Raw genomic sequence first — 25105 nt, 5'->3', positions numbered from 1 at the left:
GCAGTTGACATGGTTCAAAAATGGTGTCAGAATCGTTCCGTCACAGAAATTCCAGTCGAATTATTCCAACCAGCAGGCGTCGCTCAAAGTTACAAACGCACAGACAGAGGACTCCGGCCACTACACACTCCTCGCAGAGAACCCTCAGGGTAAGGAATCTCCCCCTCCCCTCCTCCTGCACCCCCCTAGTCGACCCTCCCAACACTCACCGCCCGCCCTCTCGTGCCGCAGGTTGCGTGGTGTCGTCCGCCTACCTGGCCATCGAGCCCCAGGCGCAGGAGAACATCTACCAGCAGCAGAGGGAGATCAGATCGACCCAGCAGCAGGAGACGCAGCAGGTGGTCGAGTCGAGCGAGGTGGACGCGAGCAAGATGCTGGCGCCCAACTTCGTGCGCGTGTGCAACGACCGCGACGTGACCGAGGGCAAGATGACGCGCTTCGACTGCCGCGTCACCGGCCGGCCGTACCCCGAGGTGACGTGGTACATCAACGGGCGCCAGGTCATCGACGACGCCACGCACAAGGTGCTCGTCAACGAGTCCGGCAACCACGCGCTCATGATCACCAACGTGAGCCGCGCGGACGGCGGCGTCGTGACGTGCGTGGCGCGCAACAAGGCCGGCGAGACGTCCTTCCAGTGCAACCTCAGCGTCATCGAGAAGGAGCAGGTCGTGGCGCCCAAGTTTGTGGAACGATTCACGACCGTGACCGTCAACGAGGGCGAGCCGGTGGTGCTGAACGCACGCGCCGTCGGCACGCCCTGCCCAAGGATCACATGGCAGAAGGTGAGCGCTGACGTCGGACAAGCTGTCGGTGTACCATAGTGCCCCGTCCGCGTAGGGATCACCCAGAAAGTACGTCCCTTGTTTGCCGTTACGAAACTTCCTCGTTCGGCCAATGCAAGCTCCCATAGCGCCTGATGGGTAGGCAACATTTGTCCTGCAGTGCATACTTGTACTGCGGGTTGGCCTACCCTGAGCCCCACAGGCGTCGAGCGTTCGTGGTTTCCCGAATGAATCTGAGAAAAAGGGGACGTACGTTCTGGACGATTCCTATGGTTTCCTATCTGGAAGGATAATCAAGTGCACCCCCCCCCCCCTTTTTCGCCGGTGCCCTGCCATAACACCCCTTGTCTGCACAGGACGGTATCCCGATATCGTCCAGCCCGGACGTGCACATCAGCGTGGACGGCGGTGCCTCCTCGCTGGACATCCCACGAGCCAAGACGACGGACGCGGCGTGGTACCAGTGCACGGCGCAGAACGTGGCGGGCTCGACGGCGACCCGCGCGCGCCTGTACGTGATCGGGCCGGACCGCAGCCAGCAGACAGAGGTGCGCCGGCTGCACCTGCCGCGTCCCACGAGAGTCATCGAGCCAGAGTAAGTGGCGATCGCTGGGTTCGACTTCGAGCCTCCCCCGCCGAGCTTCCCGTCGTCTGTTCTCTCACTGACCCCCCTTGACCCCTCACAGGCCAGAGCCGGGTCCCGAAGTGATCTACCTCCGCCACGTGGAGCGCGCCAAGCCGCACTTGCCGGCCTCCGAGCCGGACCGGCAGTACCCGTCGCCGCAGTTCATCGTGCCCCTGCGGGACGTGGCGCAGGTGGAGGGAGGCCGCATCCACTTCGAGGCCCGCATCGAGCCGGTGGGTGACCCCACCATGCAGGTCGAGTGGTTCCTCAACGGACGCCTCCTTGGAGCCAGTGAGTACCTCTCCATGTCTGATCTGACAACCCATCTCCTAGCGCCTCAATTTTTTTTAAATTAAAGACACAAGCGCAAATGTGCTTAAAATTTTCATCACCTATTTTGTCCTTATCGTCTCCATCAGGTTCGCGGGCCACCACCACCTTCCGCTTTGGCTTTATCGCCCTCGATCTCCTAAGCATCATCTCACAAGACGGAGGCGAGTACGTATGTCGGGCAACGAGCAGCTCAGGAGTGGCCGAGTCCAGGGCTCGGCTCACAGTCACAGGTAAGCAGCGTCCGCCTTCTCGAAACGTGTGCCAATCATCGGCCTTATTTCCGTCGAGAATTTAATATTATTCATTCGACGTCAAATATCGAATGTACGACCGATGTCGGTTGAATGCGACGTCAATAGATTTCTCGTGGGAATTTGTTTGTCGCCACTCATCGACCCTCTCCCGCGCAGCTCGTGCCTCAATCGAACAGTCCAGCCAACACCCGGACAGCCTCCAGCAGATCCAGCAGCTGGAGGACTACTCTCGGTACCAGCGCACCGAGAGCCTGGAGGAAATGACCGCCCAGCGACCCGAGTTCATCCGCCCACTCCATGACCTGGGCGACCTGCAGGAGGGACGCAACGCTCACTTCGAGGCGCAGCTCACCCCTGTCAGCGACCCCACCATGAAGGTGGAGTGGTACAAGGATGGTCGACCAATCACAGCAAGTAAGTGTGTCTGGCAAACCCAAGACTGTCTCTACCAGAAGGCAAAGCCGTCTGTTCTAACTCTTGTTTCTTCACTAGGTTCACGCATTACCTCTATCTTCAACTTCGGCTATGTCTCTCTCAATATTTTGCACCTACGGGCTGAAGATACTGGTGTTTACACTGTGCGTGCACTGAACCGCTGGGGAGAAGCCATTAGCTCCTCCACTGTCCGAGTTATTGGTAAATATTGTTATGCAAGTTTTGAAAAAAAGTCTTTTGCGCTTTATAACTTTAGTTTTTATTTTTCAGCGCGGACAACAGTGACAGGTGATCTAGGAATTCCTGAGCAACAGAGATATATTGAGAAAGTAGAAGAGCTGGAAGCATACCACCAAGCTCAGCAGTACAGAAATTACCAACCAGAACCACAAGAGAGTTATGCGCCACCTGAGTTTAAGACTCCCATTAAGGATCAGCTTAATATTCGCGAAAATGCTTTTGCGCATTTTGAGGCACGTCTGGAGCCCCTGGGGGATCCAACTCTGCGTGTTGAGTGGTTTAAAGATGGTCGTCCTGTGGAAGCAAGTTCAAGGATTACCAGTTTCTTCAACTTTGGATATGTTGCCTTGACTATCAAGAATGTTACTATCTATGATCAAGGCACTTACACATGCCGTGCTATCAACCAGCTTGGTGAAGCTGTTACATCAGCCCAGTTGACAGTATCAGGCAAGAAAGATATCCTTTCAGAGAGTCAGCATCCAGGAGGCCTGGAAAAGATCCAACATCTTGAGGACAGTAGCCGCTATACGCGCATGCAACAGGAGGAGAGCCAAGTTACTCAGAAGCCAAGGTTCTTGGGTCCCCTGAAAGGAACTACAAAGATTGTGGAAGGCCAGCGAGCTCATTTTGAGGCCCGTGTTGAACCCTTGAGTGATACAACTATGAAGGTATTTCATCTTTCTAAACTTACACGTACTGCATTGCGTAAATTTCAAAAATTCTTCTCTACAAACAAAACGTTAACTGTGTTCTTTAGATTGAATGGTACCACAATGGCAAGCCTCTACAACATGCCAATCGCATCCAGTTGTACCATGATTTTGGATATGTTGCCCTGGATATCTTAAGTGTCCGAGCTGAAGATGGTGGCACCTATACTGTGGTAGCAAGAAATGCTCTGGGTGAAGCTCAACAATCGGCTAGTATGGTGGTAGAAAGTAAGCTAAATTTTCTGTGGGAATGCATAGTTTTTTCCTGTTTTCTTTATGTTTTTTCTCATCTTCAAAATATTTGTTTTTATCTTGCTGTTTTCACTTCTAGCTCGCTCAAGCATTGACACATCCAGCATGCACCGAGGAACTTTTGACAAGACTCGTCAAATTGAAGAGTCAAAGTTTGTGGAACCACACTACAACATTGAAGAAATTTCCAAGTCCAAACCAATTTTTGTGCAGCCTTTGTCTGACCCGAAACCAGCCAGTGAAGGCAAAAATATTCATCTGGAGTGCCGATTGGAGCCTATGGGGGATCCAACCATGCGTGTAGAATGGTTCCAGAATGGACGCCCAGTCACAGTTGGTCTGTACTTTTTTTCTGATTTTCCTTAGTTTTGTTGTTTTGTTTTGCCACACATTAATTTTAATTTGCCTCCCCTCTAACCAGGCTCTCGGTTCCGCACATATTATGACTTTGGGTATGTGGCTCTGGATATTGTTAAGACAACTGCTATGGACTCTGGGGAGTACACTTGCCGAGCCACCAATCACCTGGGCTCTGCTCACACATCTGCTTGTGTTAGGGTAAATATTTCCATAACTTTTTGGCTCTAAGAAATCTCCTGACTTACTTTATGCACATTAGCAATGGAACTTAAACTGGTAGAAAGTTAAAAAACAAAAATGTGTTTGCAGATTATTAGTCGTGCTGACATTGTAACTGAAACAATGAATGAGTCCTCTCTTGAGCAAATTCAAATGTTGGAGGATGCATCACGTCATCAACGCCATGCCCAAGAGGAAATTATTGTTGCTCAGCCTCCTCAATTCACAAGACCATTGCACAACCTGGAAACCATTGAAGGAACTAATGTTCATCTTGAATGCCGCCTTCAGCCAGTTGGTGACCCAACAATGCGCGTTGATTGGTTTGTCAATGGACGACCTGTTCGCACTGGTGTGTACCATTTCATAAATCAACCTTATAATTTCTTCAGAAGCTGTACAACACTTTTTACTTATCTTCATGTTCTTGTTCTATTTAGGACATCGCTTCCGTCCTGCATATGACTTTGACTATGTTGCTCTTGATCTCTTGAGTGTTTATCCTGAGGACTCTGGTGTGTACACATGTCAAGCACGCAATCAGCTGGGAGAGGCTGTTACTTCTTGCTCTGTTAGAGTGATTGCCAAAAAAGATTTGCTTTTGGAGACTCAGCATCCTGGTGGATTAGAAAAGATTCAGTACTTAGAAGATACCTCTCGATACAAGAAGTCAGAAATGGCTGATGAAATTGTTAATGTTCGTCCAAGATTTGTCACAAGACCTAAGAATGTAGATGGTCTGCGAGAAGGTTCTCATGCTCACTTTGAGTGCAAATTAGAACCTGTAACTGATCCCAATTTAAAGGTTGAATGGTTCAAGAATGGACGCCCCATTACTGTTGGTCAGTTTTAAATTATCACATCAAGTCAAACTTATCAAACAACCTTAAAAATGTTTTAATAATTTTTTTTTTTCTTCAACCCCAAAATATTTTAGGACATCGTTTTAGACCAATCCATGACTTTGGATATGTCGCTTTGGATATAATTGATCTGATTGCTGAAGACTCTGGAACTTACACTTGCAGAGCTGTAAACTTAATGGGAAGTGATGAGACAACATGCACCTTGTCATGCAGAGGTAAAGAAAAGTTGATATTTTACTTGTTATTTTTGTGTTTGGGTTGACTGATAAAAAAAAATTGTGTTTTAATAAAATGATCTTTCTTTAAGGTGGAGCTCAAATTGTAACCACTACTGAAAACGAACAAGGATTACAGCAAATTCAATATCTTGAAGATCGCTCTCGTTACCAGCGCCATGAGCAAGTAGATGAATCAACAACTCAGGCTCCAGTTTTCACAACTTCTTTAAAGCCTGTCAACATCAGGGAGGGCCAGCGTGCTCACTTTGAGTGTCGACTCATTCCTGTCAGTGATGCTACCATGAAGGTTGAGTGGTTCCACAACAACCAGCCATTAAAATCAGGTGGGATTCATAATTCTTGCTTTAGATTTTGTGTTTTTATTGGTATGAATTTTGTTATGAATTTAAATTGTTAACTCATTTTTCAGGCTCCCGCTTCACTGAGACAAACAACTTTGGATTTGTGGCTCTAGACATTCTCTACTGTTACCCTGAAGATGCGGGCACATACACTTGCAGAGCGCGTAATTGTTTAGGAGAGGCTGTTACATCAACTACCTTGGCTGTCCAGTCAAGACAGTCCATCCAGAGGGATACTCAGCATGAATCAGCATTGGGTCGTATCAACCAGCTGGAGAGTACCAGACACCAACGGTCTGATGTGCCTGATGATGTCGTCACACAGCCTCCTGTCTTCACTCAGCCAATGCGTGATGTTCGAGTTGCTGAGAATCAGGCAGCTCACTTTGAAGCTCGCCTAATTCCTGTTGGAGATCCTAAGCTGCGGGTGGAATGGCTGCGCAATGGTGTTCCCATTCAGGCCTCCAACCGAGTGACAACAATGCATGATTTTGGGTATGTTGCACTAAACATGAAGTATGTAAATCCAGAAGATTCTGGTACATACACATGCCGTGCCATCAATGAGCTTGGACAGGCATTCACATCTGGAGCCTTGGATGTAGCTTCCAAAGCTTCTTTACTTCTTGAAACACAACATCATGCAGCTGTTGAAAAGATCCAGCAACTTGAAGATCACACACGCTATGGTAGGAGAGAAGAGGAGGATGTTGTGGTGACTCAAGCTCCACATTTCACCACACAGCTGAACGGCCCCACTCAACTTGTGGAAGGCCAGAGTGCTCACTATGAGTGTCGTATTGAGCCATACCCAGACCCAAATCTCAAAGTTGAATGGTTCCACAATGGAAAACCTTTGTCAACTGGCCACCGTTATCGCACTACCTACGATTTCGGGTTTGCATCTCTGGATGTTCTGACAGTCTATGCTGAAGATGCTGGCGAGTACACCTGCAGAGCTACAAACAAGCTTGGCCAGGCTACCTCCTCAATCAAGTTGGGTGTTACTTCACGCGCATCCATCATTCGTGAAACACAGCATGAGGGTGCTCTTCAGAAAATTCAACATCTTGAGGATGACTCACGCTACCGAAGGAAAATTGATGAGGATGCTGTTGTGTTGGAAAAGCCACAGTTCGGCCGTTCTCTTAGGAACATTGAAAATCTACCTGAAGGTCAAAGTGCTCACCTGGAGGCAACTCTCACACCTGTCAATGACCCTACCATGGTTGTTGAATGGTTTTGCAATGGAAGACCAATTAAGCAAGGTCATAGATTTAAAACCACTTATGACTTTGGTTTTGTTGCCTTGGATGTATTGTATGCATACCCTGAAGATTCTGGAACTTACATGTGCCGTGCTCGCAATGCTGTTGGAGAGGCTGTCACGACATGCTCTGTTAAGGTGTTGGGCAAAGAAGGATTGTGTCTTGATACTCTCGATGAACAGAGGCTTCAAAAGATTCGAGAGCTTGAAAACTACGCTAGGCCTCAGCGTGAAGAAGCTGAGGCTGTGCCACAGAAACCAGTCTTTGTTACTCCACTCACAAGTTTGCCTAATCTTAAAGAAGGTGAACATGCTCATCTTGAGTGCCGAGTTGAGCCTATTAATGATCCCAATCTCCGTATTGAATGGTTTGTTAATGGAAAGGCTCTCAAAACTGGTCACAGGTTCCGTACCACTCATGACTTTGGATATGTTGCTTTGGACATATTGTATGCCTATTCTGAAGATTCAGGAACATACATGTGCAAAGCTACCAACCTGCAGGGTGAGGCTGTAAATACATGTGAAATATCTTGCTCTTCCCGTCGCAGCATTTATCTCGAATCTCAGCATCCAGATGGTTTAGAAAAGATTCAAATGCTGGAGGCGGCAGGACATCCAGCTCGCCTGGAGGTAGAGGAACCAGTTGTAACAGCTCCCCGTTTGGTAACAGAACTACGTGGCACAACAGAAATTTTTGAAGGCCAAACTGCTCACTTTGAATGCCAAGTTGAGCCTCTGCATGATCCAAACTTGCGCATTGACTTCTACCACAATGGAAAGCCCCTTCCCTCAGGAAATCGTTTCCATATCACTTTTGACTTTGGATACGTTTCTTTGGATATCACTCATGCAGTCCCTGAGGATGCTGGAGAATATACTGTCCGGGTCACCAATGCTCTTGGCGAATGTCAGTCATCAATCAAGCTTAAAGTCAATGCAAAGGGTAGTATCATTTCAGAATCCCAAAGACCAGAAGCTTTGGAGAAAATCAGTAAGCTTGAGGCTGGAGCTCCCAAGAAGGCTGATGCTGATGAACCTCAGACCCGTCAACGGCCAGTTTTCACTCAGCCCTTGCAGAATATTGACAATATTGCTGAGGGACAGACTGCTCACTTCGAATGCCGCTTGATTCCAGTTGGTGATCCAACACTCAAAGTTGAATGGTTCCGTAATGAGAAACCACTTGAAACCAGCTCTCGCATTGCCAAAACTCATGACTTTGGTTTTGTTTCACTTGACATGTCACACGTTCGTGAGGAGGATGAAGGTGTTTACATGTGCCGTGCTTCCAACGCTCTTGGTGAGGCAGTGACAACAGCCTCAATGAAAATTCGCAGCAAGGCATCCATCCAGCTTGATACCTTGCACCCCGAAGGCATGAAGAGAGTCCAACAGTTGGAAGAGGGCAAGGGTCCTCAAAGACCAGATGAACCAGAAAGAGTATTTGAGAAGCCCATCTTTACACAGATGTTGACTGGTCCATCTGAATTGTGGGAAGGACAGCATGCTCACTTTGAGTGCCGTGTAGTACCTGTAGGTGATCCAAACTTGAGATTTGAGTGGTATGTGAATGGAGTAGAACTGAAGATGGGCTCCCGTTTCCGAGTCACCCACGATTTTGGCTTTGTTACTTTGGATATTAGTAAGACAGTTCCTGAAGACTCGGGAGTTTATATGTGTAAAGCAATTAATCTTGCTGGCGAGGCTGTTTCATCTACATCTTTGAAGGTGAAATCTAAATCCAGCATTTCCAGAGATGCTCTTCAACCAGATGCATGGCAGAAGATTCAGCTAAAGGAAGCAGAAATGAACAAGGTTCCAGAAATGTTTGTGGATACAACACCACAACAAGCACCTGTCTTCACGACTCACCTCACAAGCCAGGATAAACTGGTGGAGGGACAACATGTCTACTTGGAAGCTCAGGTTGAACCTCGTGCTGATCCTAATTTGCGTGTTGAGTGGTTCAAAAATGGAGAATCCTTAACAACAGGTACATATTAATTTTTGCTTCAAAAATTGTTCTGAAAACCAACACCACCTGGAAAATGATGATTTTATTTCTGTACTTAGGTTCTCGTATCCGAAGCACATTTGATTTTGGTTTGGTAACTCTTTCAATTAATGGGCTGCGTGCTGATGATTCTGCAATCTACACCTGCAAAGCTACTAACTTGCTGGGTGAAGCTGTTTCAACAGCAACATTGAAGATTGATGGTATGTTCTCTAAAATTACAGAAAGTATCTGTTTGCAACAGTATTACATTATTGTACCATTTTTCAGATCAACATTGGCTTTTGAACAAACCTTTGCACCCTGAGGCCATCCCTCGTATTGAACAGTTAGAAGCTCCAAAGGCAGCTCGTCCAGATGCTCCAGAACCTACCTATGAGCTGCCAGTGTTCATCACACATTTGAACAACGTTGAGTGCAAGGAGGGTGACACAGTGCACTTTGAATGCCATGTTGAACCAGCTAAAGACCCAACTCTTGGCATTGGTTGGTGCTAATATTTTTACTGTGAATTGTTAATATAGTACTTTTTCTTTTTACCATCTAATTTCTTTCTGTTTTGTTCTCTACACCTCAGAATGGTTTGTTAATGGCAAGCCTTTAACACAAGGTGCTCGCTTCAAGTCGACTTATGACTTTGGCTATGTATCTCTTGATATTGTTGGAGCATATCCTGAGGATTCAGGAATTTACACTTGTAAGGCAACAAATAACAAGGGAAGTGCCACCACTTCAGGCTCTCTTCGGTGCACAGGTATAGTTAACTATTGAAAGTCTTTTTTATATATCTGTAATTTAATAGAACTAACTTAATGTTTTGTACTACTATTAATATTGTTCTTTGTTTTTTATTTTAGGTAAATCTAGTATTTACTTGGACACTCAGCACCCACAAGGAAAACAGGGTCTTGAAGCTGTTGATGAGGTTGAAGCAGCTGTTCAAGGAAAGGCCTCTCGCAAACCAGACCAACCAGAGCCACAGTTCCCCAAGCCCATCTGGACTATCCCATTGAACCCAGAATTCCGCTTGGGTGAAAATGATAAGCTTCATCTTGAAGGAACTGTTGAGCCAAAGAATGATCCGAACTTAAAGATTGAATGGTACTTCAATGGCAAAGCATTGGAGCATGGTATGCATCAGATTTGTTTTAATTATATCTTGACTTTTAAAACTTGAAAAATACTTTCATTCTCAAATAAATCTATCTGTTTTCAGGGTCTCGTTTTAAGATGACGAATGACTTTGGTTTTGTTACTCTGGATTTGGCTGATGTTTATGAAAGAGACCAGGGAGTCTACACATGCAAGGCTTTCAATCAAGCTGGAGAAGCTTTTACATCCACCACTATTTACTGCACAGGTATTGTATCTCATTGTGTTGCCCACCATTCCAAATGCGAAGTTATGGATATTGTGGATCAAAATTGAAATGCATGTTTTCTCTTCTTTGCAGGCAAAGTAAACCTTATTGAAGGAACACAGCATCCCAAAGGTGAGAAGGGCCTGGAACAAATTCAAAATCTTGAAGATGCTCTTAGTCGTGAACCTGGCAGCGTGCCTGAAGCTGATGGAGGACAGCCTCCTGTTTTCACTTCACAGGTATTATTGTTCAGAGTGTTTTACCAAGTGTGTTTCTTTATTTTATTTTTTCATTGCCAGCTTTTATTTAATGCTCAATCAAATAATTTTTTTAGAATTCTATATTTTGATTTGAACATTTCTCTCTCTTTGTAACTCAAACATTTGTGGTGTTTGTGTGTAAAGTAACAAATTTAATGTCTTTTTGTGTGCTTGATAATTGCTAAGTTATATGCTTTCAGCTCGACGTACCACCAGAAATGACAGTTGAGGTAATTTTATAACCATCTTTGTGCTTGGCTACTTACTTGTTGTATCTTTATTTGATTGTCCAGTTTTATTGTTCATAATTACATGAGTGTTTTCTTTAGATGTGAATTACTTTTGTGTTGAAGTCAAAATGTTGTACATCTGTGCTTATGCCCTTTTCTTCTCAATTTAGTTCCAGAACTTGAGCAACCTTAGTGAGGGTGATATTGCTCACTTTGAGGCTTCTTTAACACCTGTTGGGGATCAAACTATGGTTGTTGAGTGGTTCTACAATGGAAAGCAAATTGATGCAAGTATGTATCAGAGAAATTTTAACTAAAACTGTAAATACTGTATGTATGTTTTGTCATAGAAATCTATTTTATTTTTAATCTTCGTATTTTGTTAAAAGGTCACAGGACTAGAACAGTACATGCATTTGGAATGGTTGTTCTTGAAATTTTGGGTACCAAAATTGAGGATTCTGGCACATACACATGCCGTGCAACCAACAAGTGGGGAAAGGCTGAGATAAGTGTCAATCTAGAATGTGTTGATAAGTCAAAGGGTCAGAAACCTCAGTTTACTACTCAGATCCAAGTAAGCAGTATAAGCAATTAAAAAAAAAAAATTGAACCTTAATGTGTGTACTTCCCTTAATCCCTAATGTTTATGTATCCAAAATCGTTTTTCCCTCTCAGAGTCAAGACAGTTTGAAGGAAGGTGATTCTGCTCACTTTGAGTGCACCTTGATTCCTGTGAATGATCCAAACCTTAAAGTGGAATGGTTCCACAATGGCCAGCCTCTACGTCATTCTTCACGAATCAAATCTGTATCAGATTTTGGTTTTGTTGTGATGGACATTGCATATGTTCAGAGCCATGATACGGGAGAATATATATGCAAAGCTAGCAATAAGTGAGTAGATATTGCAGCTGAGGATTGTTTGCAGAATATTGTTTTCAACTCTATATCTAATGCCTTGTCTATATTTTTTAGATATGGTGAGGATACCACTCGGGCCACCATTAAGTGTACTGGTAAAGGTGGTGTGTATCTGGACAGCCTCCAGCCTGATGCCCTGGCCCGTATTAAGGAATTGGAAAGCCAGCAAGGTCAACAGCCAAGTCAATCTGCTGCTCCAGCTGACCAGCCACCTAAGTTTATCACACAGATAACTGATGTTGTGAATCTAAAAGAAGGACAAAGTGCTCACTTTGAAGCAAGACTTACACCAGTCACTGATCCTAATCTTGTGGTAATATTTCCGAACAGAGTATCAACATTTACACTAAGTTTTGTCTAGTATTTTTTATTTTTCTAATTTTTTTATACCAATTAGGTTGAGTGGTATTATAATGGTAAGAAACTACCCCATGGACATCGCTATCGTACCTTCCATGACTTTGGCATTGTGATCCTGGATATTTTGTACTGTTATGAAGAGAATTCTGGTCTCTATGAATGTCGTGCTTACAACAAAGTTGGTGAGGACAGTACAAAGGCTAATCTTAAATGTGTATCTAAAGCCAATCTCATCCTGGAATCCCAACTGCCTGAGGTGAAAATTTTTCTCTTGTATTAAATTTGTAATCATTAACCATTGAATCCTTCTTACAACTTTGTATTATTAACTGAATATTTATATTCCAGGGTATGGAAGGAGGCTTGGAGAAAATTCAAACTCTTGAAGATTCTCTGGTTCGCACCCGAGATGAGCAATCTAGTGAGCTCAAAGGTGTCGCTCCTATGTTTACTGTGCCTTTGTCCAACATTGACAACTTACGTGAAGGAGAAAGTTGTCACTTTGAGGCCAGATTGACACCTACAAATGACCCAAAACTAAAAGTGGAATGGTTCTGGAACGGCAAACCTTTAAAGACAGGCTCTCGTTTCCGCACTTTCTGTGACTTTGGTTTTGTTATTTTGGAGATTTCTCCTGTATATCCCGAAGATTCTGGAGAATACTCTTGCCGCGCATTCAATGATTATGGTGAAGCTGTAACAACTGCAACAATGAAAATACAAGGTACCCATATATACTTACATTTTCTATCTATGCTTTTAAGTACTGGCCATTGTGTTTTTCTGTTACTGTAAAAATATTTCACTGAATACTTTTTACCTTTAAGGCAAACGAAGCATTATTATGGAGTCCCAGCTTCCACAAGGAATGGAAGGTACAATTGACAAAATTGCTGAACTGGAGGGTCTTGGTCAGCCTCGTGGACCCACTGAGGTTGAAGATGACACAGGCAAACCTCCTGAATTTGTCACCAGTCCAACGGATCAGTCTCTGGCTGAGAACTCTTTAGCACACTTTGAATGCCGTCTCATACCAGTTAATGATCCCTCCATGCGAGTTGAATGGTTCCACAATGGCAAAGCTTTATGGGCCGGTTCTCGCATCAAAACTATCAATGACTTCGGTTTTGTTATCCTTGAGGTGGCAGGAATCTATGTGCGAGATGCTGGACTTTACACTTGCAAGGTGAGTTACAAAGTATTGTTTGTTTTGTTTTGTATGATCTTATCCTAGGTTGTTTTTGATGTGCTTTTTTTGTGCGCTCTTTAGGCAACAAACAAACATGGAGAAGCAACTGTATCATGCAAATTACAAGTCCGAGGTCGTCAAGGCATTGTTCTGGAGCCTCAACTGCCATCCCACTTCAAGACAGGAACAGAAAGCCTCCAAAAGCTTGAAGAACAACTTTACAAAAAAGATGAAATCATGGCTGAGGATGAAAAGCCTAATCCTCCCAGGTTTATTGTTGAACTTAAGGTATTATTTGAGAAATGAATTTGTATATTCGTCTTAGTTTTACAAATCAGTGTTATAATATAAATTGATATTCTAGGATCAATTGGATCTTGAAGAGGGTCAGCCAGCCCACTTTGACTGCAGAGTAGAACCAGCAAGTGATCCTACTATGCGCATTGATTGGTTTTGGAATGGCCGTCCATTTGCCACTGGATCTCGTGTCCATCAACTGAATGACTTTGGTTTCATTGTTATGGACTTGATGCACACCTATGCACGAGACTCAGGAGAGTTCATGTGCCGTGCTACGAATAAATGGGGAACTGCAACAACAAAGGCCACTCTTCAATGTAGATCAAGGAAAACAATTGACTTTGATTCACAGCTTCCTCAAGGTATGAGTGGAGAAAAGCTGAAAGCACTTGAAAGGGGTCCTATACCTACAGCAGCTCCTCCCGAGGAACCAGCAGCACAACCACCTAAATTCATCACTCAGGTGAGAATTTGTCATGATGAAAGGTATGCATACTTCTCTATTTTGTGGTTTCAGAAGAAATAATTTTTGCCCAATTTTCAATTACCATCAGATTGAGTCAGCCATTGTCGAAGAAAGTGAGTCTGTTCACTTTGAATGTCGTGTTGAGCCCAAAAATGATCCCAAACTCAGAATTGAGTGGTACCGCAAAGGAAAGCCTTTGCCATCTGGTCACCGCTACCGCAGCACATACGACATGGGCTTTGTGTCTCTTGATATCCTCAATGTGTACAATGAGGATGAAGGAGAGTATGTTTGCCGTGCTGTCAATGAAGTTGGTGAAGACTTCACAAAAGCCACTGTTTCCTGCAAGAGTGAGTGTTCTCATTTTCTGTATTTGTGTTCTAATCTTAAAAAAACTCTCAATGACCTATCACAATATAATCTTTTTTCCTCCTTTTAGAATTACCCACAATCGTTCTGCATAATCAAGTACCTAAGGGCATGCTGAAATCTGAGCAGCTCATGCAAATGGAGGCAGCTATCAAGAAGTACACCTCTGAGGTTCACCTTACTGAAGATGATCTTTTTGATCCAGATCGCAAACAGCCACCTCGGTGAGTAAATAACTATTGTTGAAATTTAATTATTTCATACAGAATTAGTGATAATTAATCTAATCTAAATTCTTAGCAAAAGGGTCTTGATAACATCTATTTTAAAATTTTCAGCTTTGTTACCCAAATTCAAACCCAAATGGACTTAGTTGAGATGCAAAATACCAAATTTGAATGTCAACTTGCTCCCGTAGGGGATCCAAACATGAAAGTGGAATGGTTCTTCAATGGAAAACCTTTACCTCACAGTATGCATATCTAACTATTGCTTTATTATACCTTCAGCAAATTATTAGTGTCACCTATTTTTGTTAAACTTTTTTCTTTCCCTTTTCAATTTTTTTAATTTTTTTTTTTACAGAGAATCGCTTTACACCCATTTATGACTTTGGGTATGTGGCTATGAACTTTGGCTGGGTTTATCCTGAGGACAGTGGCGAATATCTTTGCCGTGCCACTAATCTCTATGGCATGGATGAAACTCGTGCAATTATTAAGACAGCTGGTAAACCAGGAATCATTTATGAGTCTCAACTGCCAAAGGGCATGAAGAGTATTGAACGTATTAGAGAAATGGAAGCAGCTTGGCAAGTGTGAGTAATGTTCTAAAATAATAGATTATTCCCCACTTCCCACTTACTCTAAATTCTTATTCATCGATGTGGATTATTATTTTAGTGCACCAGAATCCTTGGAAGAAGATGAAAAAGCAAGGGAGGCTCCTGTGTTTGTCACCAAACCAGAGCCTTTCACTGTGCAGGAGGGCGAGTGTGCACGTTACTGTTGCCGTGTAACTGGTTTCCCAAGACCCAGGGTGATGTGGCTGGTTAATGGACACACAGTGGTTAATGTGAGTAAAGAATATTATGAAATATTTCTACTGGTCTTATAATATTAGGTCTGAGAAATCCGTTGCCTGAATGTAACTTTCATTTTTAAGGGCTCTCGCTACAAATTGACCTATGATGGAATGTGGCATTTGGATATTCCGAAGACTCGTCAGTACGATAACGGCACTGTTGAGGTCATTGCTAGAAACTCAGTTGGAGAAGCCCGAGTCAGCACTGAGCTGATAGTGAAGGCCCGTGGTGATGATTATCGCAGTGTTCTCAAGAATTCTCCTCGTCGTAAGTCAATCTCCAGCATGTCTCTCAATTGTTTTAATGCAAGTGTGTGGAAACTATGTCATCCTGAAATCGTCGACAACCAATTTAAAATACCGTTTTATATTATATGTATGATGGACACTCAAAGAAAATTTTCTGTTTCCACACACTTGCATTTTTTGGTTGGATGAAATTTAATTGCATTTTTTACAGAGCTTTGTTATTGATGGAGTGAAAGCAGGCTGTTCTAATTAAATGTTTCTTCTAGCTTATGTCCCAGTCAGATAGTAGATTTGTTGTTTTCTTTGGTTTCTTTTTGTTGATTTGGATTTATATATTAACAACAAGCACAAATTGCACTGCAGTTAATCACATGCACACAAAATATGTACTCACAATTTGCTATAACTTACACAGTTTTGCATTCCATTAATGTTAATTTATTTATTTGTTGTGACTTCAGTGTCTGAAACAGTATGAAGAAACAGTATTGTTTCTTATGTTATATTATTTCTGATTGCATTATTATTTCACTTTAATATTGACCTTGATGGATTGCTCGCCGCGCACTCTGCTCTCGGTACTAACACACAGCATAACATGAACATGATCCTGCCAAAAACATCTCATCCTTCACTATCCACGTCATTTGACACTTCCACAATCCCTTTCCCTTTTCTGAAAATCCCTCCATATCCTTGAAGCAATTGGCAAGAGGGCTTTGTCGCCGTGCGCTGTGCTACCTCTTATCCAAGGTATTTTAAAATGACTTCATGCTTCTGTTGCTTTCAAGTGGAAGTCTGCAGGTATGGTTCTCTTAATTTATATTCTGTGTGGAAATGTCTGTCTGTTTCATTTCCTGCATGAATGATGTACTGTAAACATGAACGAATTCTTCTGAAGTTATCTCCAACTGCAGTTATTTGTGAACAACTGCATTATGATTCCATTCAGTAAAAGATTTTTTAAACCTGTGGTGTCCATTACCCAATCTAACTCACTCTAGCATGCTTTCGTTGCATCAGTATTTATTGCAGTGTTTTCTTCTCAATGTAAAACTAATAATGATACAGCTTCTGCGTCATTTTAATTGATTTTTGTGTGTGTCTTCATTCTCAGAGCATAGGATCTAAGCAGATCTGTCCCATACTTTGCTCAATTCTCTGAGAATGCTATATGCTCTGCATGTACTGTCATGTTATATGTTGTTGTGCATGATTCATCAATCACTTTTTATCTTCTTTTCAAGAGACATCCTCTTTCTTTATTTTGTTCTCTAAAAGTTTTAAGCCCGTCTTTTGTCTCTATTCAAAGTTTTTCCTTACCTTACTTCAGTGTCCCAATTAAATTTCAATCAATTCTAAGAAGCTTTCAAAGTATAGCTCTGAGTATGTCTCTTTGAAAATTCATTACACAGCAAACAGGAACATGGCGTTGAAACCTGAACACTGCAGATACCTACAATTCTGTCCTGTTACAAATGTGCCTGTTTTTCGTTGTACCTTTTTAAAGTGTTGATATCCTTTATTGCATTGTGACCTTTGTGCTGAATTGGGTGCAAGGAACAATTGAATCCATATTCTCAGTACTTTATTTCACTTAGAAAACTTTACATCTAGAATTGGGATTTTCATTGGGAAGGCTATACCTAGGTACTTAACAACTGTGTCATAAAAGAAACATTTACTTAAAATATTCATAACATTTTCAAATGACTGTGCTTTTAACAACAAAGTATATCAGTCATAACTCTTTTACCAAGATAATTAACACAGTTTCATAATAATACTGTATCCATAAAATTTACAATTTACCATAGGTGTTTCTTAAACATTAAAAAAAAAAATTAAAAAAAAAAATGGTATGATCATGGTATTGGTATATTAGTTTTCTAAAACTACAAATGCCATAAACACTGACTACAAGTGTGTCCTATCCTAAAATTCTTGATTTTTGCAAAGGCTTGTGGACAAAGGCAATAAAATTTGTCTGTGTAGTCTTTGCTAAATATTGATACAAGAATGCCTGTTTGCTTCTGTGACTTGTGATTCAATTTAGTTGGCATGTACGTGAAACCCTCTTACCTATTTCTTTGCTTTTCATTCCTATTTTTAACTTATTTTAGTATACTTACTAGACTTTAATAATCAAAAGCTGAATAAGATAAGAAAGGAAAGTGGTCTTTCCCTTGAAACAACTTTAAAATTAATCATCCAATTCTGCATAACAACTAAAAATATGTATTGAAAAAAATTAAATCTCATAGAAATCTTGTCTCTAAAGAACACTTCAGCATTTTATTTTTTGATGTATGTTAACCAAGTAGCCTTATTAAATGATAAAATCCAATTCTTAGTTGGGGGATTCGAATTTTTTTAAAAATAAATTATCCTGCAGGTTTAGTTTTGTATTAACTTAGATTCTGTGATCTCAAATGTTAATGTTTATTGTCATTATCGCAGCTTGGTACGATGCTGATCTTGAGCAGTACCAGAAGGAACGTCAGGACACAGAGCTGGAGTCTTTCTTCCAGGAGAGACAAGTTCAAAAGTCTCAACAAGGTGAGATTCAATTTGAGCCAAGGAACAAACAACCATCAAAAGAACCTGAACTTGAGTGGCAACGCACTGCCAAAGAAAAGCGTGGTGAAGAGTATTACAGCAAACTTCGAGAGGTAAGAAGATGCTAATTCTACTGCTACACGCTAGCCTTTAAAATGTTGGTTACAATTTTACTTTATTTTATTAGCTTGAGGAGGAGCAAATGCTCAAGGAGTCTCATCTACGTGAAAAGTCTCATCAATTTGCTATTCCCGGGGATAAGGTAGTTTCCAAGTCCCTTGCAAAGGGCATGGCACAAAGTTATGAAACCAACTTGTAAGTGCTCCAGATGTAATTAAAACTAGCCATACTTATTTTATTGCTAAATAAGATGATAAAAATTATTTTTTTCTCTCTCAGAGGAGACAAACCAAAGGATGAGAAACCTGACTGGGTCAAACAAGCTAAACTGAAGCAAAGGTCAGCTGCTCAGACTCTTGAGTCTCAGCAATTAGAGCAAACTCAGCGCAAGATTGTTCAACCCTCTTGGGTCGAGCAGGCAAAGGCAAAGCACAAGGCTACACTCCAGCACCTTGAGCAGCAGCAGCTGCAGCAGCAACAGCAGAGGCAGGAGAAATCTGAGCAACAAACTGTTCAGGAAACCAAGGAGGAAACTCAGAAGCAAACTCAGCAGCAGAAAACTGTGCAAAAGAAGGGTGTTCCTCCTGAAGGAGAAAGCAGTGTTCATGGACGAGAGGTCCATGTCGCCAAGCAGAAGCAAACCCAAAAAGAGGTAAGAAAGATAAATTATATCATTAATTTTTTGGAGATACTAGATATTATTTTTAGAATGTTTTGCCTTTGCATTGCTGGAAATGTGCTAACCTTAATTATTTATGTTCCTGTTTAAAATAAGGTTGTTGGTGACACTGAGATCACAAGAAAGATCACTGCTACAGAGACTACTGAGGTTGAGCACAAAGGCAAGACTCATGAAAGAGTTGTTCAAGGTCAAGTGGTAAGAAAACTTTATACTGAGTATTTTTTGTTCTTTTGTTTTGATCTTCCTTGAAATATTGGCTTATTTTATCATTGTAAATTTGAATCCTAGAAACCAGCGAAACCTCCGGTGTTTACGAAAAAAATACAACCATGTAGAGCATTTGAGCAAGAACAAGCTCGCTTTGAAGTTGAGTTTGATGGTGATCCACTTCCAACCATTCAGTGGTTCCGAGAGGATTTCCCCATTCAGAGTTCCCCTGATTTCCAAATTACCACCTTTGGTAGAAAATCAATATTGGTTGTGAGACAGGTAATTTTATACTTCCCTTTTCCCTTTTGCAACCGTATGCTATCTCAAGTCCACTGTTATTTTAATAATAAAAGCTCTAATTCAAAAAATTAAATTGCAGGTGTTCATGGAAGACTCTGGCGTTTTCGCCGCGATTGCGGAGAACCGCGGGGGGAAGGCCAAATGCAGTGCCAATCTGGTCGTGGAGGAACGCCGTCGGCCGGGCCGTGGGGGTGTCATCCCTCCAAGCTTCGTGTCCACAGTCCAGGACGTGACCGTCAAGGCTGGTAGCTTGGCACGCTTCGACGCCAAAATCACCGGCACTAAGCCCTTAGATGTCCACTGGCTCAAGGTTGGATCATTATCGGCTTGTGCTCTCTGTGTAATGGACATATTATCATCGATTATGAATGTCCTCTGATCGCATTGTTTGTACCCTTCTCAGAACGGGTCCAAGGTCGTCCCCGATATCCGTTACAAGACCGTCGAGGAAGACAATTTGCACACACTGCTGATCCTTGAGGCGACTCCCCAGGACAGCGGCCGCTACGAATGCGTCGCTATCAACGGCGCCGGAGAGGCTCGCTGTGACGCAGAGTGCTTCGTGCAGCCGGCGGGCAAGGCACCGGCCCAGCCTGGGAAGCAGGCTCCGTCCGACCAGAGCGGCAAGCCCAAGGTGGTCAAACCGTTGACGGACCAAACTGTGCGGGAGGGACAGCCTGTGGAGTTCTCATGCAAAATCACTGGCCCATCTCCAGATCAAAGTAAGTTCAGCTTTTAGAGCCATGTGCAGGGTGCACAAACAAAGAAGTTGTAGTGTAAATTTGAAAGTACTCTTTTGCTTCTCTAAAATTAAAATTATGTTTTCCCCCTTCGATTATAGTGCTAGACCACAACTGGTACAAAGGCAACAAGATTATCAAGCCTTCCAGATACTTCCAAATGAATCTTAACAGCTCTGGAACTTACACACTCAAAATTTCTGAAGCTTTCCCTGAAGATGAAGGCGAATACAAGTGTGAAGTGAAAACACCAGCTGGCACCGTGTCAACATCAGCCAAGCTACGAGTACAAGGTAGGCAGTCCCAAATTTTCTTGAAAAAAAACCACTTAAATTTATAGTATCTGTGGTACAAGCCCAAAAATCAAACAATTATATAATTCTTTTTCTCTTATTTCAGCTCCAGAGACTCAGGAAGTAGCTCCAAAATTGACGCCCATGAAAGATGTCATAGTTCCTGAAGGAAGTCCTGCTCAATTCAAAACTCAAGTCACCGGGAAGCCCCAACCAACTGTTCAGTGGTATAGAGAAGGAGCTCTTATCCCTCAGTCTGCTGACTTCCAGGTAAATATTAATCTAATCTAATAAAGGATCCTAGGAAAAAAAATTAGAATGTACTTTCATTTTAATCTCAAAATCTCTTTAACTCAAAGATGATCTACTTAATTTTTCCAGATGATTCATGAAGGAAACTATGCTGTACTTCTCATTTCTACTACTTATGAAGAAGATTCAGGCAAATTTACTTGTCGTGCTACTAATGCTGCAGGGCAGACCGAGACTTCTGCTAAGCTGCTCGTCAAAAGTAAGGACTAATAACCATCAAATTCCCCTCTCTTCTACTTCTACTTCTACTTCTGTCTGCCCACTGTCGGGTTCACTGTCAATTTCTCTTTCAAAGTAGTGTATATTTTTTATATATGTAACTCCTTGAAAGACTTACTTTGTGCTGTTGTCATTTTGTGCATGATAGGTTGACTGGTCGAGTCAAAATGTGATTGGGTACTTTTTTTATCTCCTAGTAGTTGTAGTGGTTAGTGATGACAGCTATGAAAAACTTTCTTTCAAGGGGTTATTTTCTTTATCTATTAGAGGTTTGAGCTTTTATGATTGGGGTTTATTGCTTTAAGTCTTAATAAGATGGCATTAATCTACCTATAGCAAAGCTGTTATTTACATTTCAAAGCTTACCATTATTATAAAGCATTATTTAAGCTTCAGATCAATTTATTTGCAAACACTTTTTAAAATTAGGATTCATATATTGCATACTTTTAACCCCCAATTGTTAAAGTTCTGAAGGGCGAAGGGAAGGGGCACCTCACTTGCATGTTGTAACACCTAACAAGATTGGTTTCCTTTGGAAAACACAAAATATTCCTCAGATTGTAATTCATACATCCTATGACTAGAAATATTTCTTTGAGGAAAAAAAATAGCAGACAAGTTTGCTCTTTCTTTTGTCCCTGAAAAGTTAGAGCTCTTGTCTGCTCTCTGAACTATATGTGGTGAGTTTGGTGAGTGCCTCTTCGCTTGTCCTGCGCTTGTGTGATTTAATGCAAAACTCGCTCAGACTGCCAATTTGTGGGACCATAAGTAGAAAGGCATTATATTTTGCTAATTTGAGCAATTATTCTGTTTTTGAAATGCAGTTTTACTTTCAAATACATAGAGTTCACATAGTGTACTGTAAATTATGTCTTTTTTTGTTTTGAGCGAGTTTTGCTATTTTTATTGTTATGGAGGTTTGCTTATCAGGTATATTTGACAAGCATTCATCTCTCTTATGTGAGTGATTTTTGAAAGATCTCTGCCTGCCATTGAGTCTTTTGCATTCATCTCTCTGAAATGCATCCATTATACTTGAGCTCTTTATCCAAATTATTGGAAAAATTCTAGTCATAGTTTGAAAGGTATTGTTTATCCCCCCTCTAAAGGAAGTAGTATTTCCTTTAGGGTGCCTGGTTATGTTTTTATTGAATGTGATTTATGCTCGTATTTATAAGGAGTGGTCTTGTTTGCAAAGATAAAGCCAAAGCCTTTTTTAATTGGTGCTTTGCTGTCCCATATTCCAGTGTTCATTTTCAAATCAAAATATTTCCTTCTAATATTATTGTTTTTGATCATTTTGATGTTGGAGCTGAAAATTCTTAGACAGCCTTTTAAATGTCAAAAACAGTAATATTGGTGCATGTTTCACAAACCTCAGAGTTTTATTTGTTCTATGAGCTTGTTCGTTGGACTGTTTTCTTTTCTTTCCCCTTCCATTTTTTTTCTTAGTTTGTGTGACTGTGATGCAGTACATGACATTCAAGAAAATTTCATGAGCAAACTGAAACATGCAATGATTTTATCATCTGGATGGCTTTCTCATTCTTTTACTGTATGGTCAAAATGTGTTTTATGTTCCAAGTCGAATGTTCATAGAAAGTATCTTACAATACTTAACACAAATAGCAAGCAAGCACTTTAGTCTATTTTGCAAATTACTGTTTATTTATTCATCAGAACTATCTGGTCTCTGCATTGCCAAAGCTAGAAAAAAGTAAGAAAAGTTTAAAAAATTAAGCTTTTTATTTCAACTAACTTCTGTTATGTATCAAGTGAAAGTCTGCAATAAAATAAACTGCATTATATGAACCATTGCGTTTTGTCAAACCTTTGAACACGATATACAAGGCACCAATTGTTGCTTTTAGAGTTCAAAAACCCAATTCGCTTAAGTAAAAGAGCTGCCATGAAGTGAAAATTTTACTTTTGACCTACTGCCAGATTAAGCCGCACCTCTGACATTTTGTGTAGTCTGTGATGCCTATGAAAATGTATAGGCGTGTTGCAAGACATGACAGGGCCGAGTTTTTTTGCTCAAGAATCTGGGAATCCCTTTAACTTTGTGGGTGTGGGAAAAGGGAGCAGAGTAGGACCGTGTGCACACACACTTCAGAAGCCGGCCGCTTCTGAGGAGAGGAGGAGCGGTGGCTATTTCTGTCGGCCCCGCCCTTCTCTCCTGCTTTTTCTCCCTCCCATTTCAACCCTGCTGGTCTGTATTATATTACCAGACTACTTTTGGGGCTCTGCTCTCCAGTTTGATATCTTGATGGAGATCCGCGTGGTAGATTTTTTAAATTAAAGTGACTATTTTTATTTTTATTGAGTAGACTCTTATCTCATTTCTTTCATATTTGAAAAGTTTCTTTGCAGTCCCTTTACTTGGGTTGGGGGGGGGGGGGGCGTCTATTGTAGATTATGAGAAAGGAATACATGTTTATTCTCTTTCATCCTCCTCGCCACCCGTCATAGAATTCACATAGAGGTTCATGGTGATTGGGAAGATCATGGCCCCCCTGGTGTCCCTTGCCAGCGCATCTTATCGATCAATCTACCAATGCCGTAGATTTTCTCATGAGGGTTAAAAAAAAAATTGTTTTAGTTTGAAACAAACGGGGGACGTTTAGGAGAGGAGGGCCGTGTAGCGTGTAATAATACCCCTCGTGAGTCAGCGACTGGCGGCCGGTGGCGGCAGCCGGTGCCATGTGACTCAGAGCCCCGTGACTCAGGTTTATTTATCAAGCGTATCCCAGGTAGCCTTGTAGCCCTGCGGCGTGTCGCGGCAGAGTTGTTCCCCGATTCCCTCTCAAACTTGGCTGCACCGCCAGCCAAGTTGCCACGGGCTGGCCGTAATTGCACACGTTATCTGGGGTGGCCTCTCTCCAATTTGGCTTTAGTTAGGCTTCACATTTACCTGAGGTGCACGAGTCTGGAGTGGACTTCCCTTATTCATTTGTTGCTGTTTTCCTAGTCTGAGGCATGCAGAGACGTAACTTGTTGAGCCCTTTCCTGTATTGTAGTAGTTGGTAGCATATTGTGCGGTGCGGGGTTGCGGGTGAATGACAACACGACACTCTTTATGGGCAGGGCAGATATTTTATTGCAACAAGTACATACATGGCTGTGGAGCTCGTGGAGGCCGTCCAGCGGGCGGAGGGTGGGAGGCCCCGCCTCTCTCTACAAGGCGCGGCCAGCGGCGCCACGCCGGGCGACACCTGCTAAAGTCTTCCGACCTCGCGGGGACACTTTGGAGCACGAGGCACCGCGACGTTGCAACACAGGGGGAGGATCACAGGGCCACGCCGACAGGGGGAAACACAGAGTTTGCGTTTTAATTGGGGGAGCTTGCCAATTGAGTCAACTTGGAACATAAAACAATGACGGTTTAGAGAGATTGAGCGCCATGCCAAAATGGGCACTGACGTCACGGCCACTCGCGGCTACCCAAAACACGACGTTCCGATTTTGGAAACGAAACGAAAAAGAGATACAAGGTGTAGATAAAATTCAAATAAGTTTGAATGAAAAACAAGTTATTTAACGATAACAGTCTGTGAAGAGAAGTACCGAAACCTACCGGACCAGTCGTTGAAGGAATCCCACAAGAGCTGCACTGCCGACTCGCGGTCCCCGGCCCACTACTCCCACGAGGCCCGCGAGGCCCGCGAGGCCCGCGGAGCGCCCTCGGCCTGCGCGACCTGCTCGAGCCGCGGTCTCCGTCAAACTGACGGCGCGGGCCCCGGGCGCTCCGCCACCTCGTCACGCGCCACCACCTCACCCCTCCCCGCCCCTGCGCGCGACTGTGCCGTGTACGGATAGGAGGGCTTTGCTCCCACCCTCCGAGGGCGTGGCCTGGCGTAGCGGGTCGCGGCGTCCCGCGGGCTGCGTCATCCCCGCCCCCTATGCGGCGGGGCGGCGTGGGGGGTGGGGTG

At 42.8% G+C, this 25105-nt stretch overlaps 1 protein-coding gene and 1 long non-coding RNA gene across 10 annotated transcripts in view; one reads left to right on the top strand and one right to left on the bottom strand.

The window, feature by feature from the left end:
* The window catches only part of LOC113211101 (titin), a 113539-nt gene that overhangs the window by 12902 nt on the left and 75532 nt on the right, over positions 1–25105 (top strand). For 7 of the 9 annotated variants that reach the window (XM_052268285.1, XM_052268286.1, XM_052268284.1 and 4 more), the window contains exons 6-53: positions 5–149; positions 232–785; positions 1142–1380; positions 1472–1701; positions 1830–1973; positions 2154–2411; positions 2490–2633; positions 2703–3343; positions 3433–3613; positions 3717–3974; positions 4059–4195; positions 4307–4568; positions 4657–5058; positions 5154–5297; positions 5390–5644; positions 5731–8925; positions 9006–9149; positions 9217–9432; positions 9524–9700; positions 9804–10076; positions 10163–10306; positions 10400–10545; positions 10767–10796; positions 10967–11087; positions 11186–11373; positions 11475–11692; positions 11774–12032; positions 12117–12335; positions 12428–12803; positions 12907–13265; positions 13350–13556; positions 13633–14031; positions 14123–14384; positions 14474–14627; positions 14742–14875; positions 14989–15220; positions 15306–15477; positions 15568–15754; positions 18196–18407; positions 18482–18609; positions 18694–19066; positions 19190–19291; positions 19385–19585; positions 19686–19916; positions 20010–20328; positions 20448–20639; positions 20746–20909; positions 21021–21150. In XM_052268285.1, coding sequence (XP_052124245.1) covers positions 5–149; positions 232–785; positions 1142–1380; positions 1472–1701; positions 1830–1973; positions 2154–2411; positions 2490–2633; positions 2703–3343; positions 3433–3613; positions 3717–3974; positions 4059–4195; positions 4307–4568; positions 4657–5058; positions 5154–5297; positions 5390–5644; positions 5731–8925; positions 9006–9149; positions 9217–9432; positions 9524–9700; positions 9804–10076; positions 10163–10306; positions 10400–10545; positions 10767–10796; positions 10967–11087; positions 11186–11373; positions 11475–11692; positions 11774–12032; positions 12117–12335; positions 12428–12803; positions 12907–13265; positions 13350–13556; positions 13633–14031; positions 14123–14384; positions 14474–14627; positions 14742–14875; positions 14989–15220; positions 15306–15477; positions 15568–15754; positions 18196–18407; positions 18482–18609; positions 18694–19066; positions 19190–19291; positions 19385–19585; positions 19686–19916; positions 20010–20328; positions 20448–20639; positions 20746–20909; positions 21021–21150 — 13858 coding nt within the window. The remainder of the gene's footprint in view (positions 1–4; positions 150–231; positions 786–1141; positions 1381–1471; positions 1702–1829; positions 1974–2153; positions 2412–2489; positions 2634–2702; positions 3344–3432; positions 3614–3716; positions 3975–4058; positions 4196–4306; positions 4569–4656; positions 5059–5153; positions 5298–5389; positions 5645–5730; positions 8926–9005; positions 9150–9216; positions 9433–9523; positions 9701–9803; positions 10077–10162; positions 10307–10399; positions 10546–10766; positions 10797–10966; positions 11088–11185; positions 11374–11474; positions 11693–11773; positions 12033–12116; positions 12336–12427; positions 12804–12906; positions 13266–13349; positions 13557–13632; positions 14032–14122; positions 14385–14473; positions 14628–14741; positions 14876–14988; positions 15221–15305; positions 15478–15567; positions 15755–18195; positions 18408–18481; positions 18610–18693; positions 19067–19189; positions 19292–19384; positions 19586–19685; positions 19917–20009; positions 20329–20447; positions 20640–20745; positions 20910–21020; positions 21151–25105) is intronic. The other 2 variants (XM_052268283.1, XM_052268290.1) reach the window with 2 other exon arrangements.
* On the bottom strand, positions 24250–24893 carry LOC127749574 (uncharacterized). Its single transcript, XR_008011223.1, has 2 exons — positions 24751–24893; positions 24250–24534 (listed from the first exon to the last, which is right to left on the bottom strand). It is a non-coding gene; the product is annotated as an uncharacterized LOC127749574 (long non-coding RNA).

The sequence above is a fragment of the Frankliniella occidentalis genome, unplaced genomic scaffold (genome assembly GCF_000697945.3).
Source record: "Frankliniella occidentalis isolate FOCC.00 unplaced genomic scaffold, Focc_3.1 Scaffold66, whole genome shotgun sequence".
NCBI lineage: Eukaryota > Metazoa > Arthropoda > Insecta > Thysanoptera > Thripidae > Frankliniella > Frankliniella occidentalis.
Note: the sequence above shows the minus strand (reverse complement) of the source record. Positions and strands in the feature narration are given on the sequence as shown.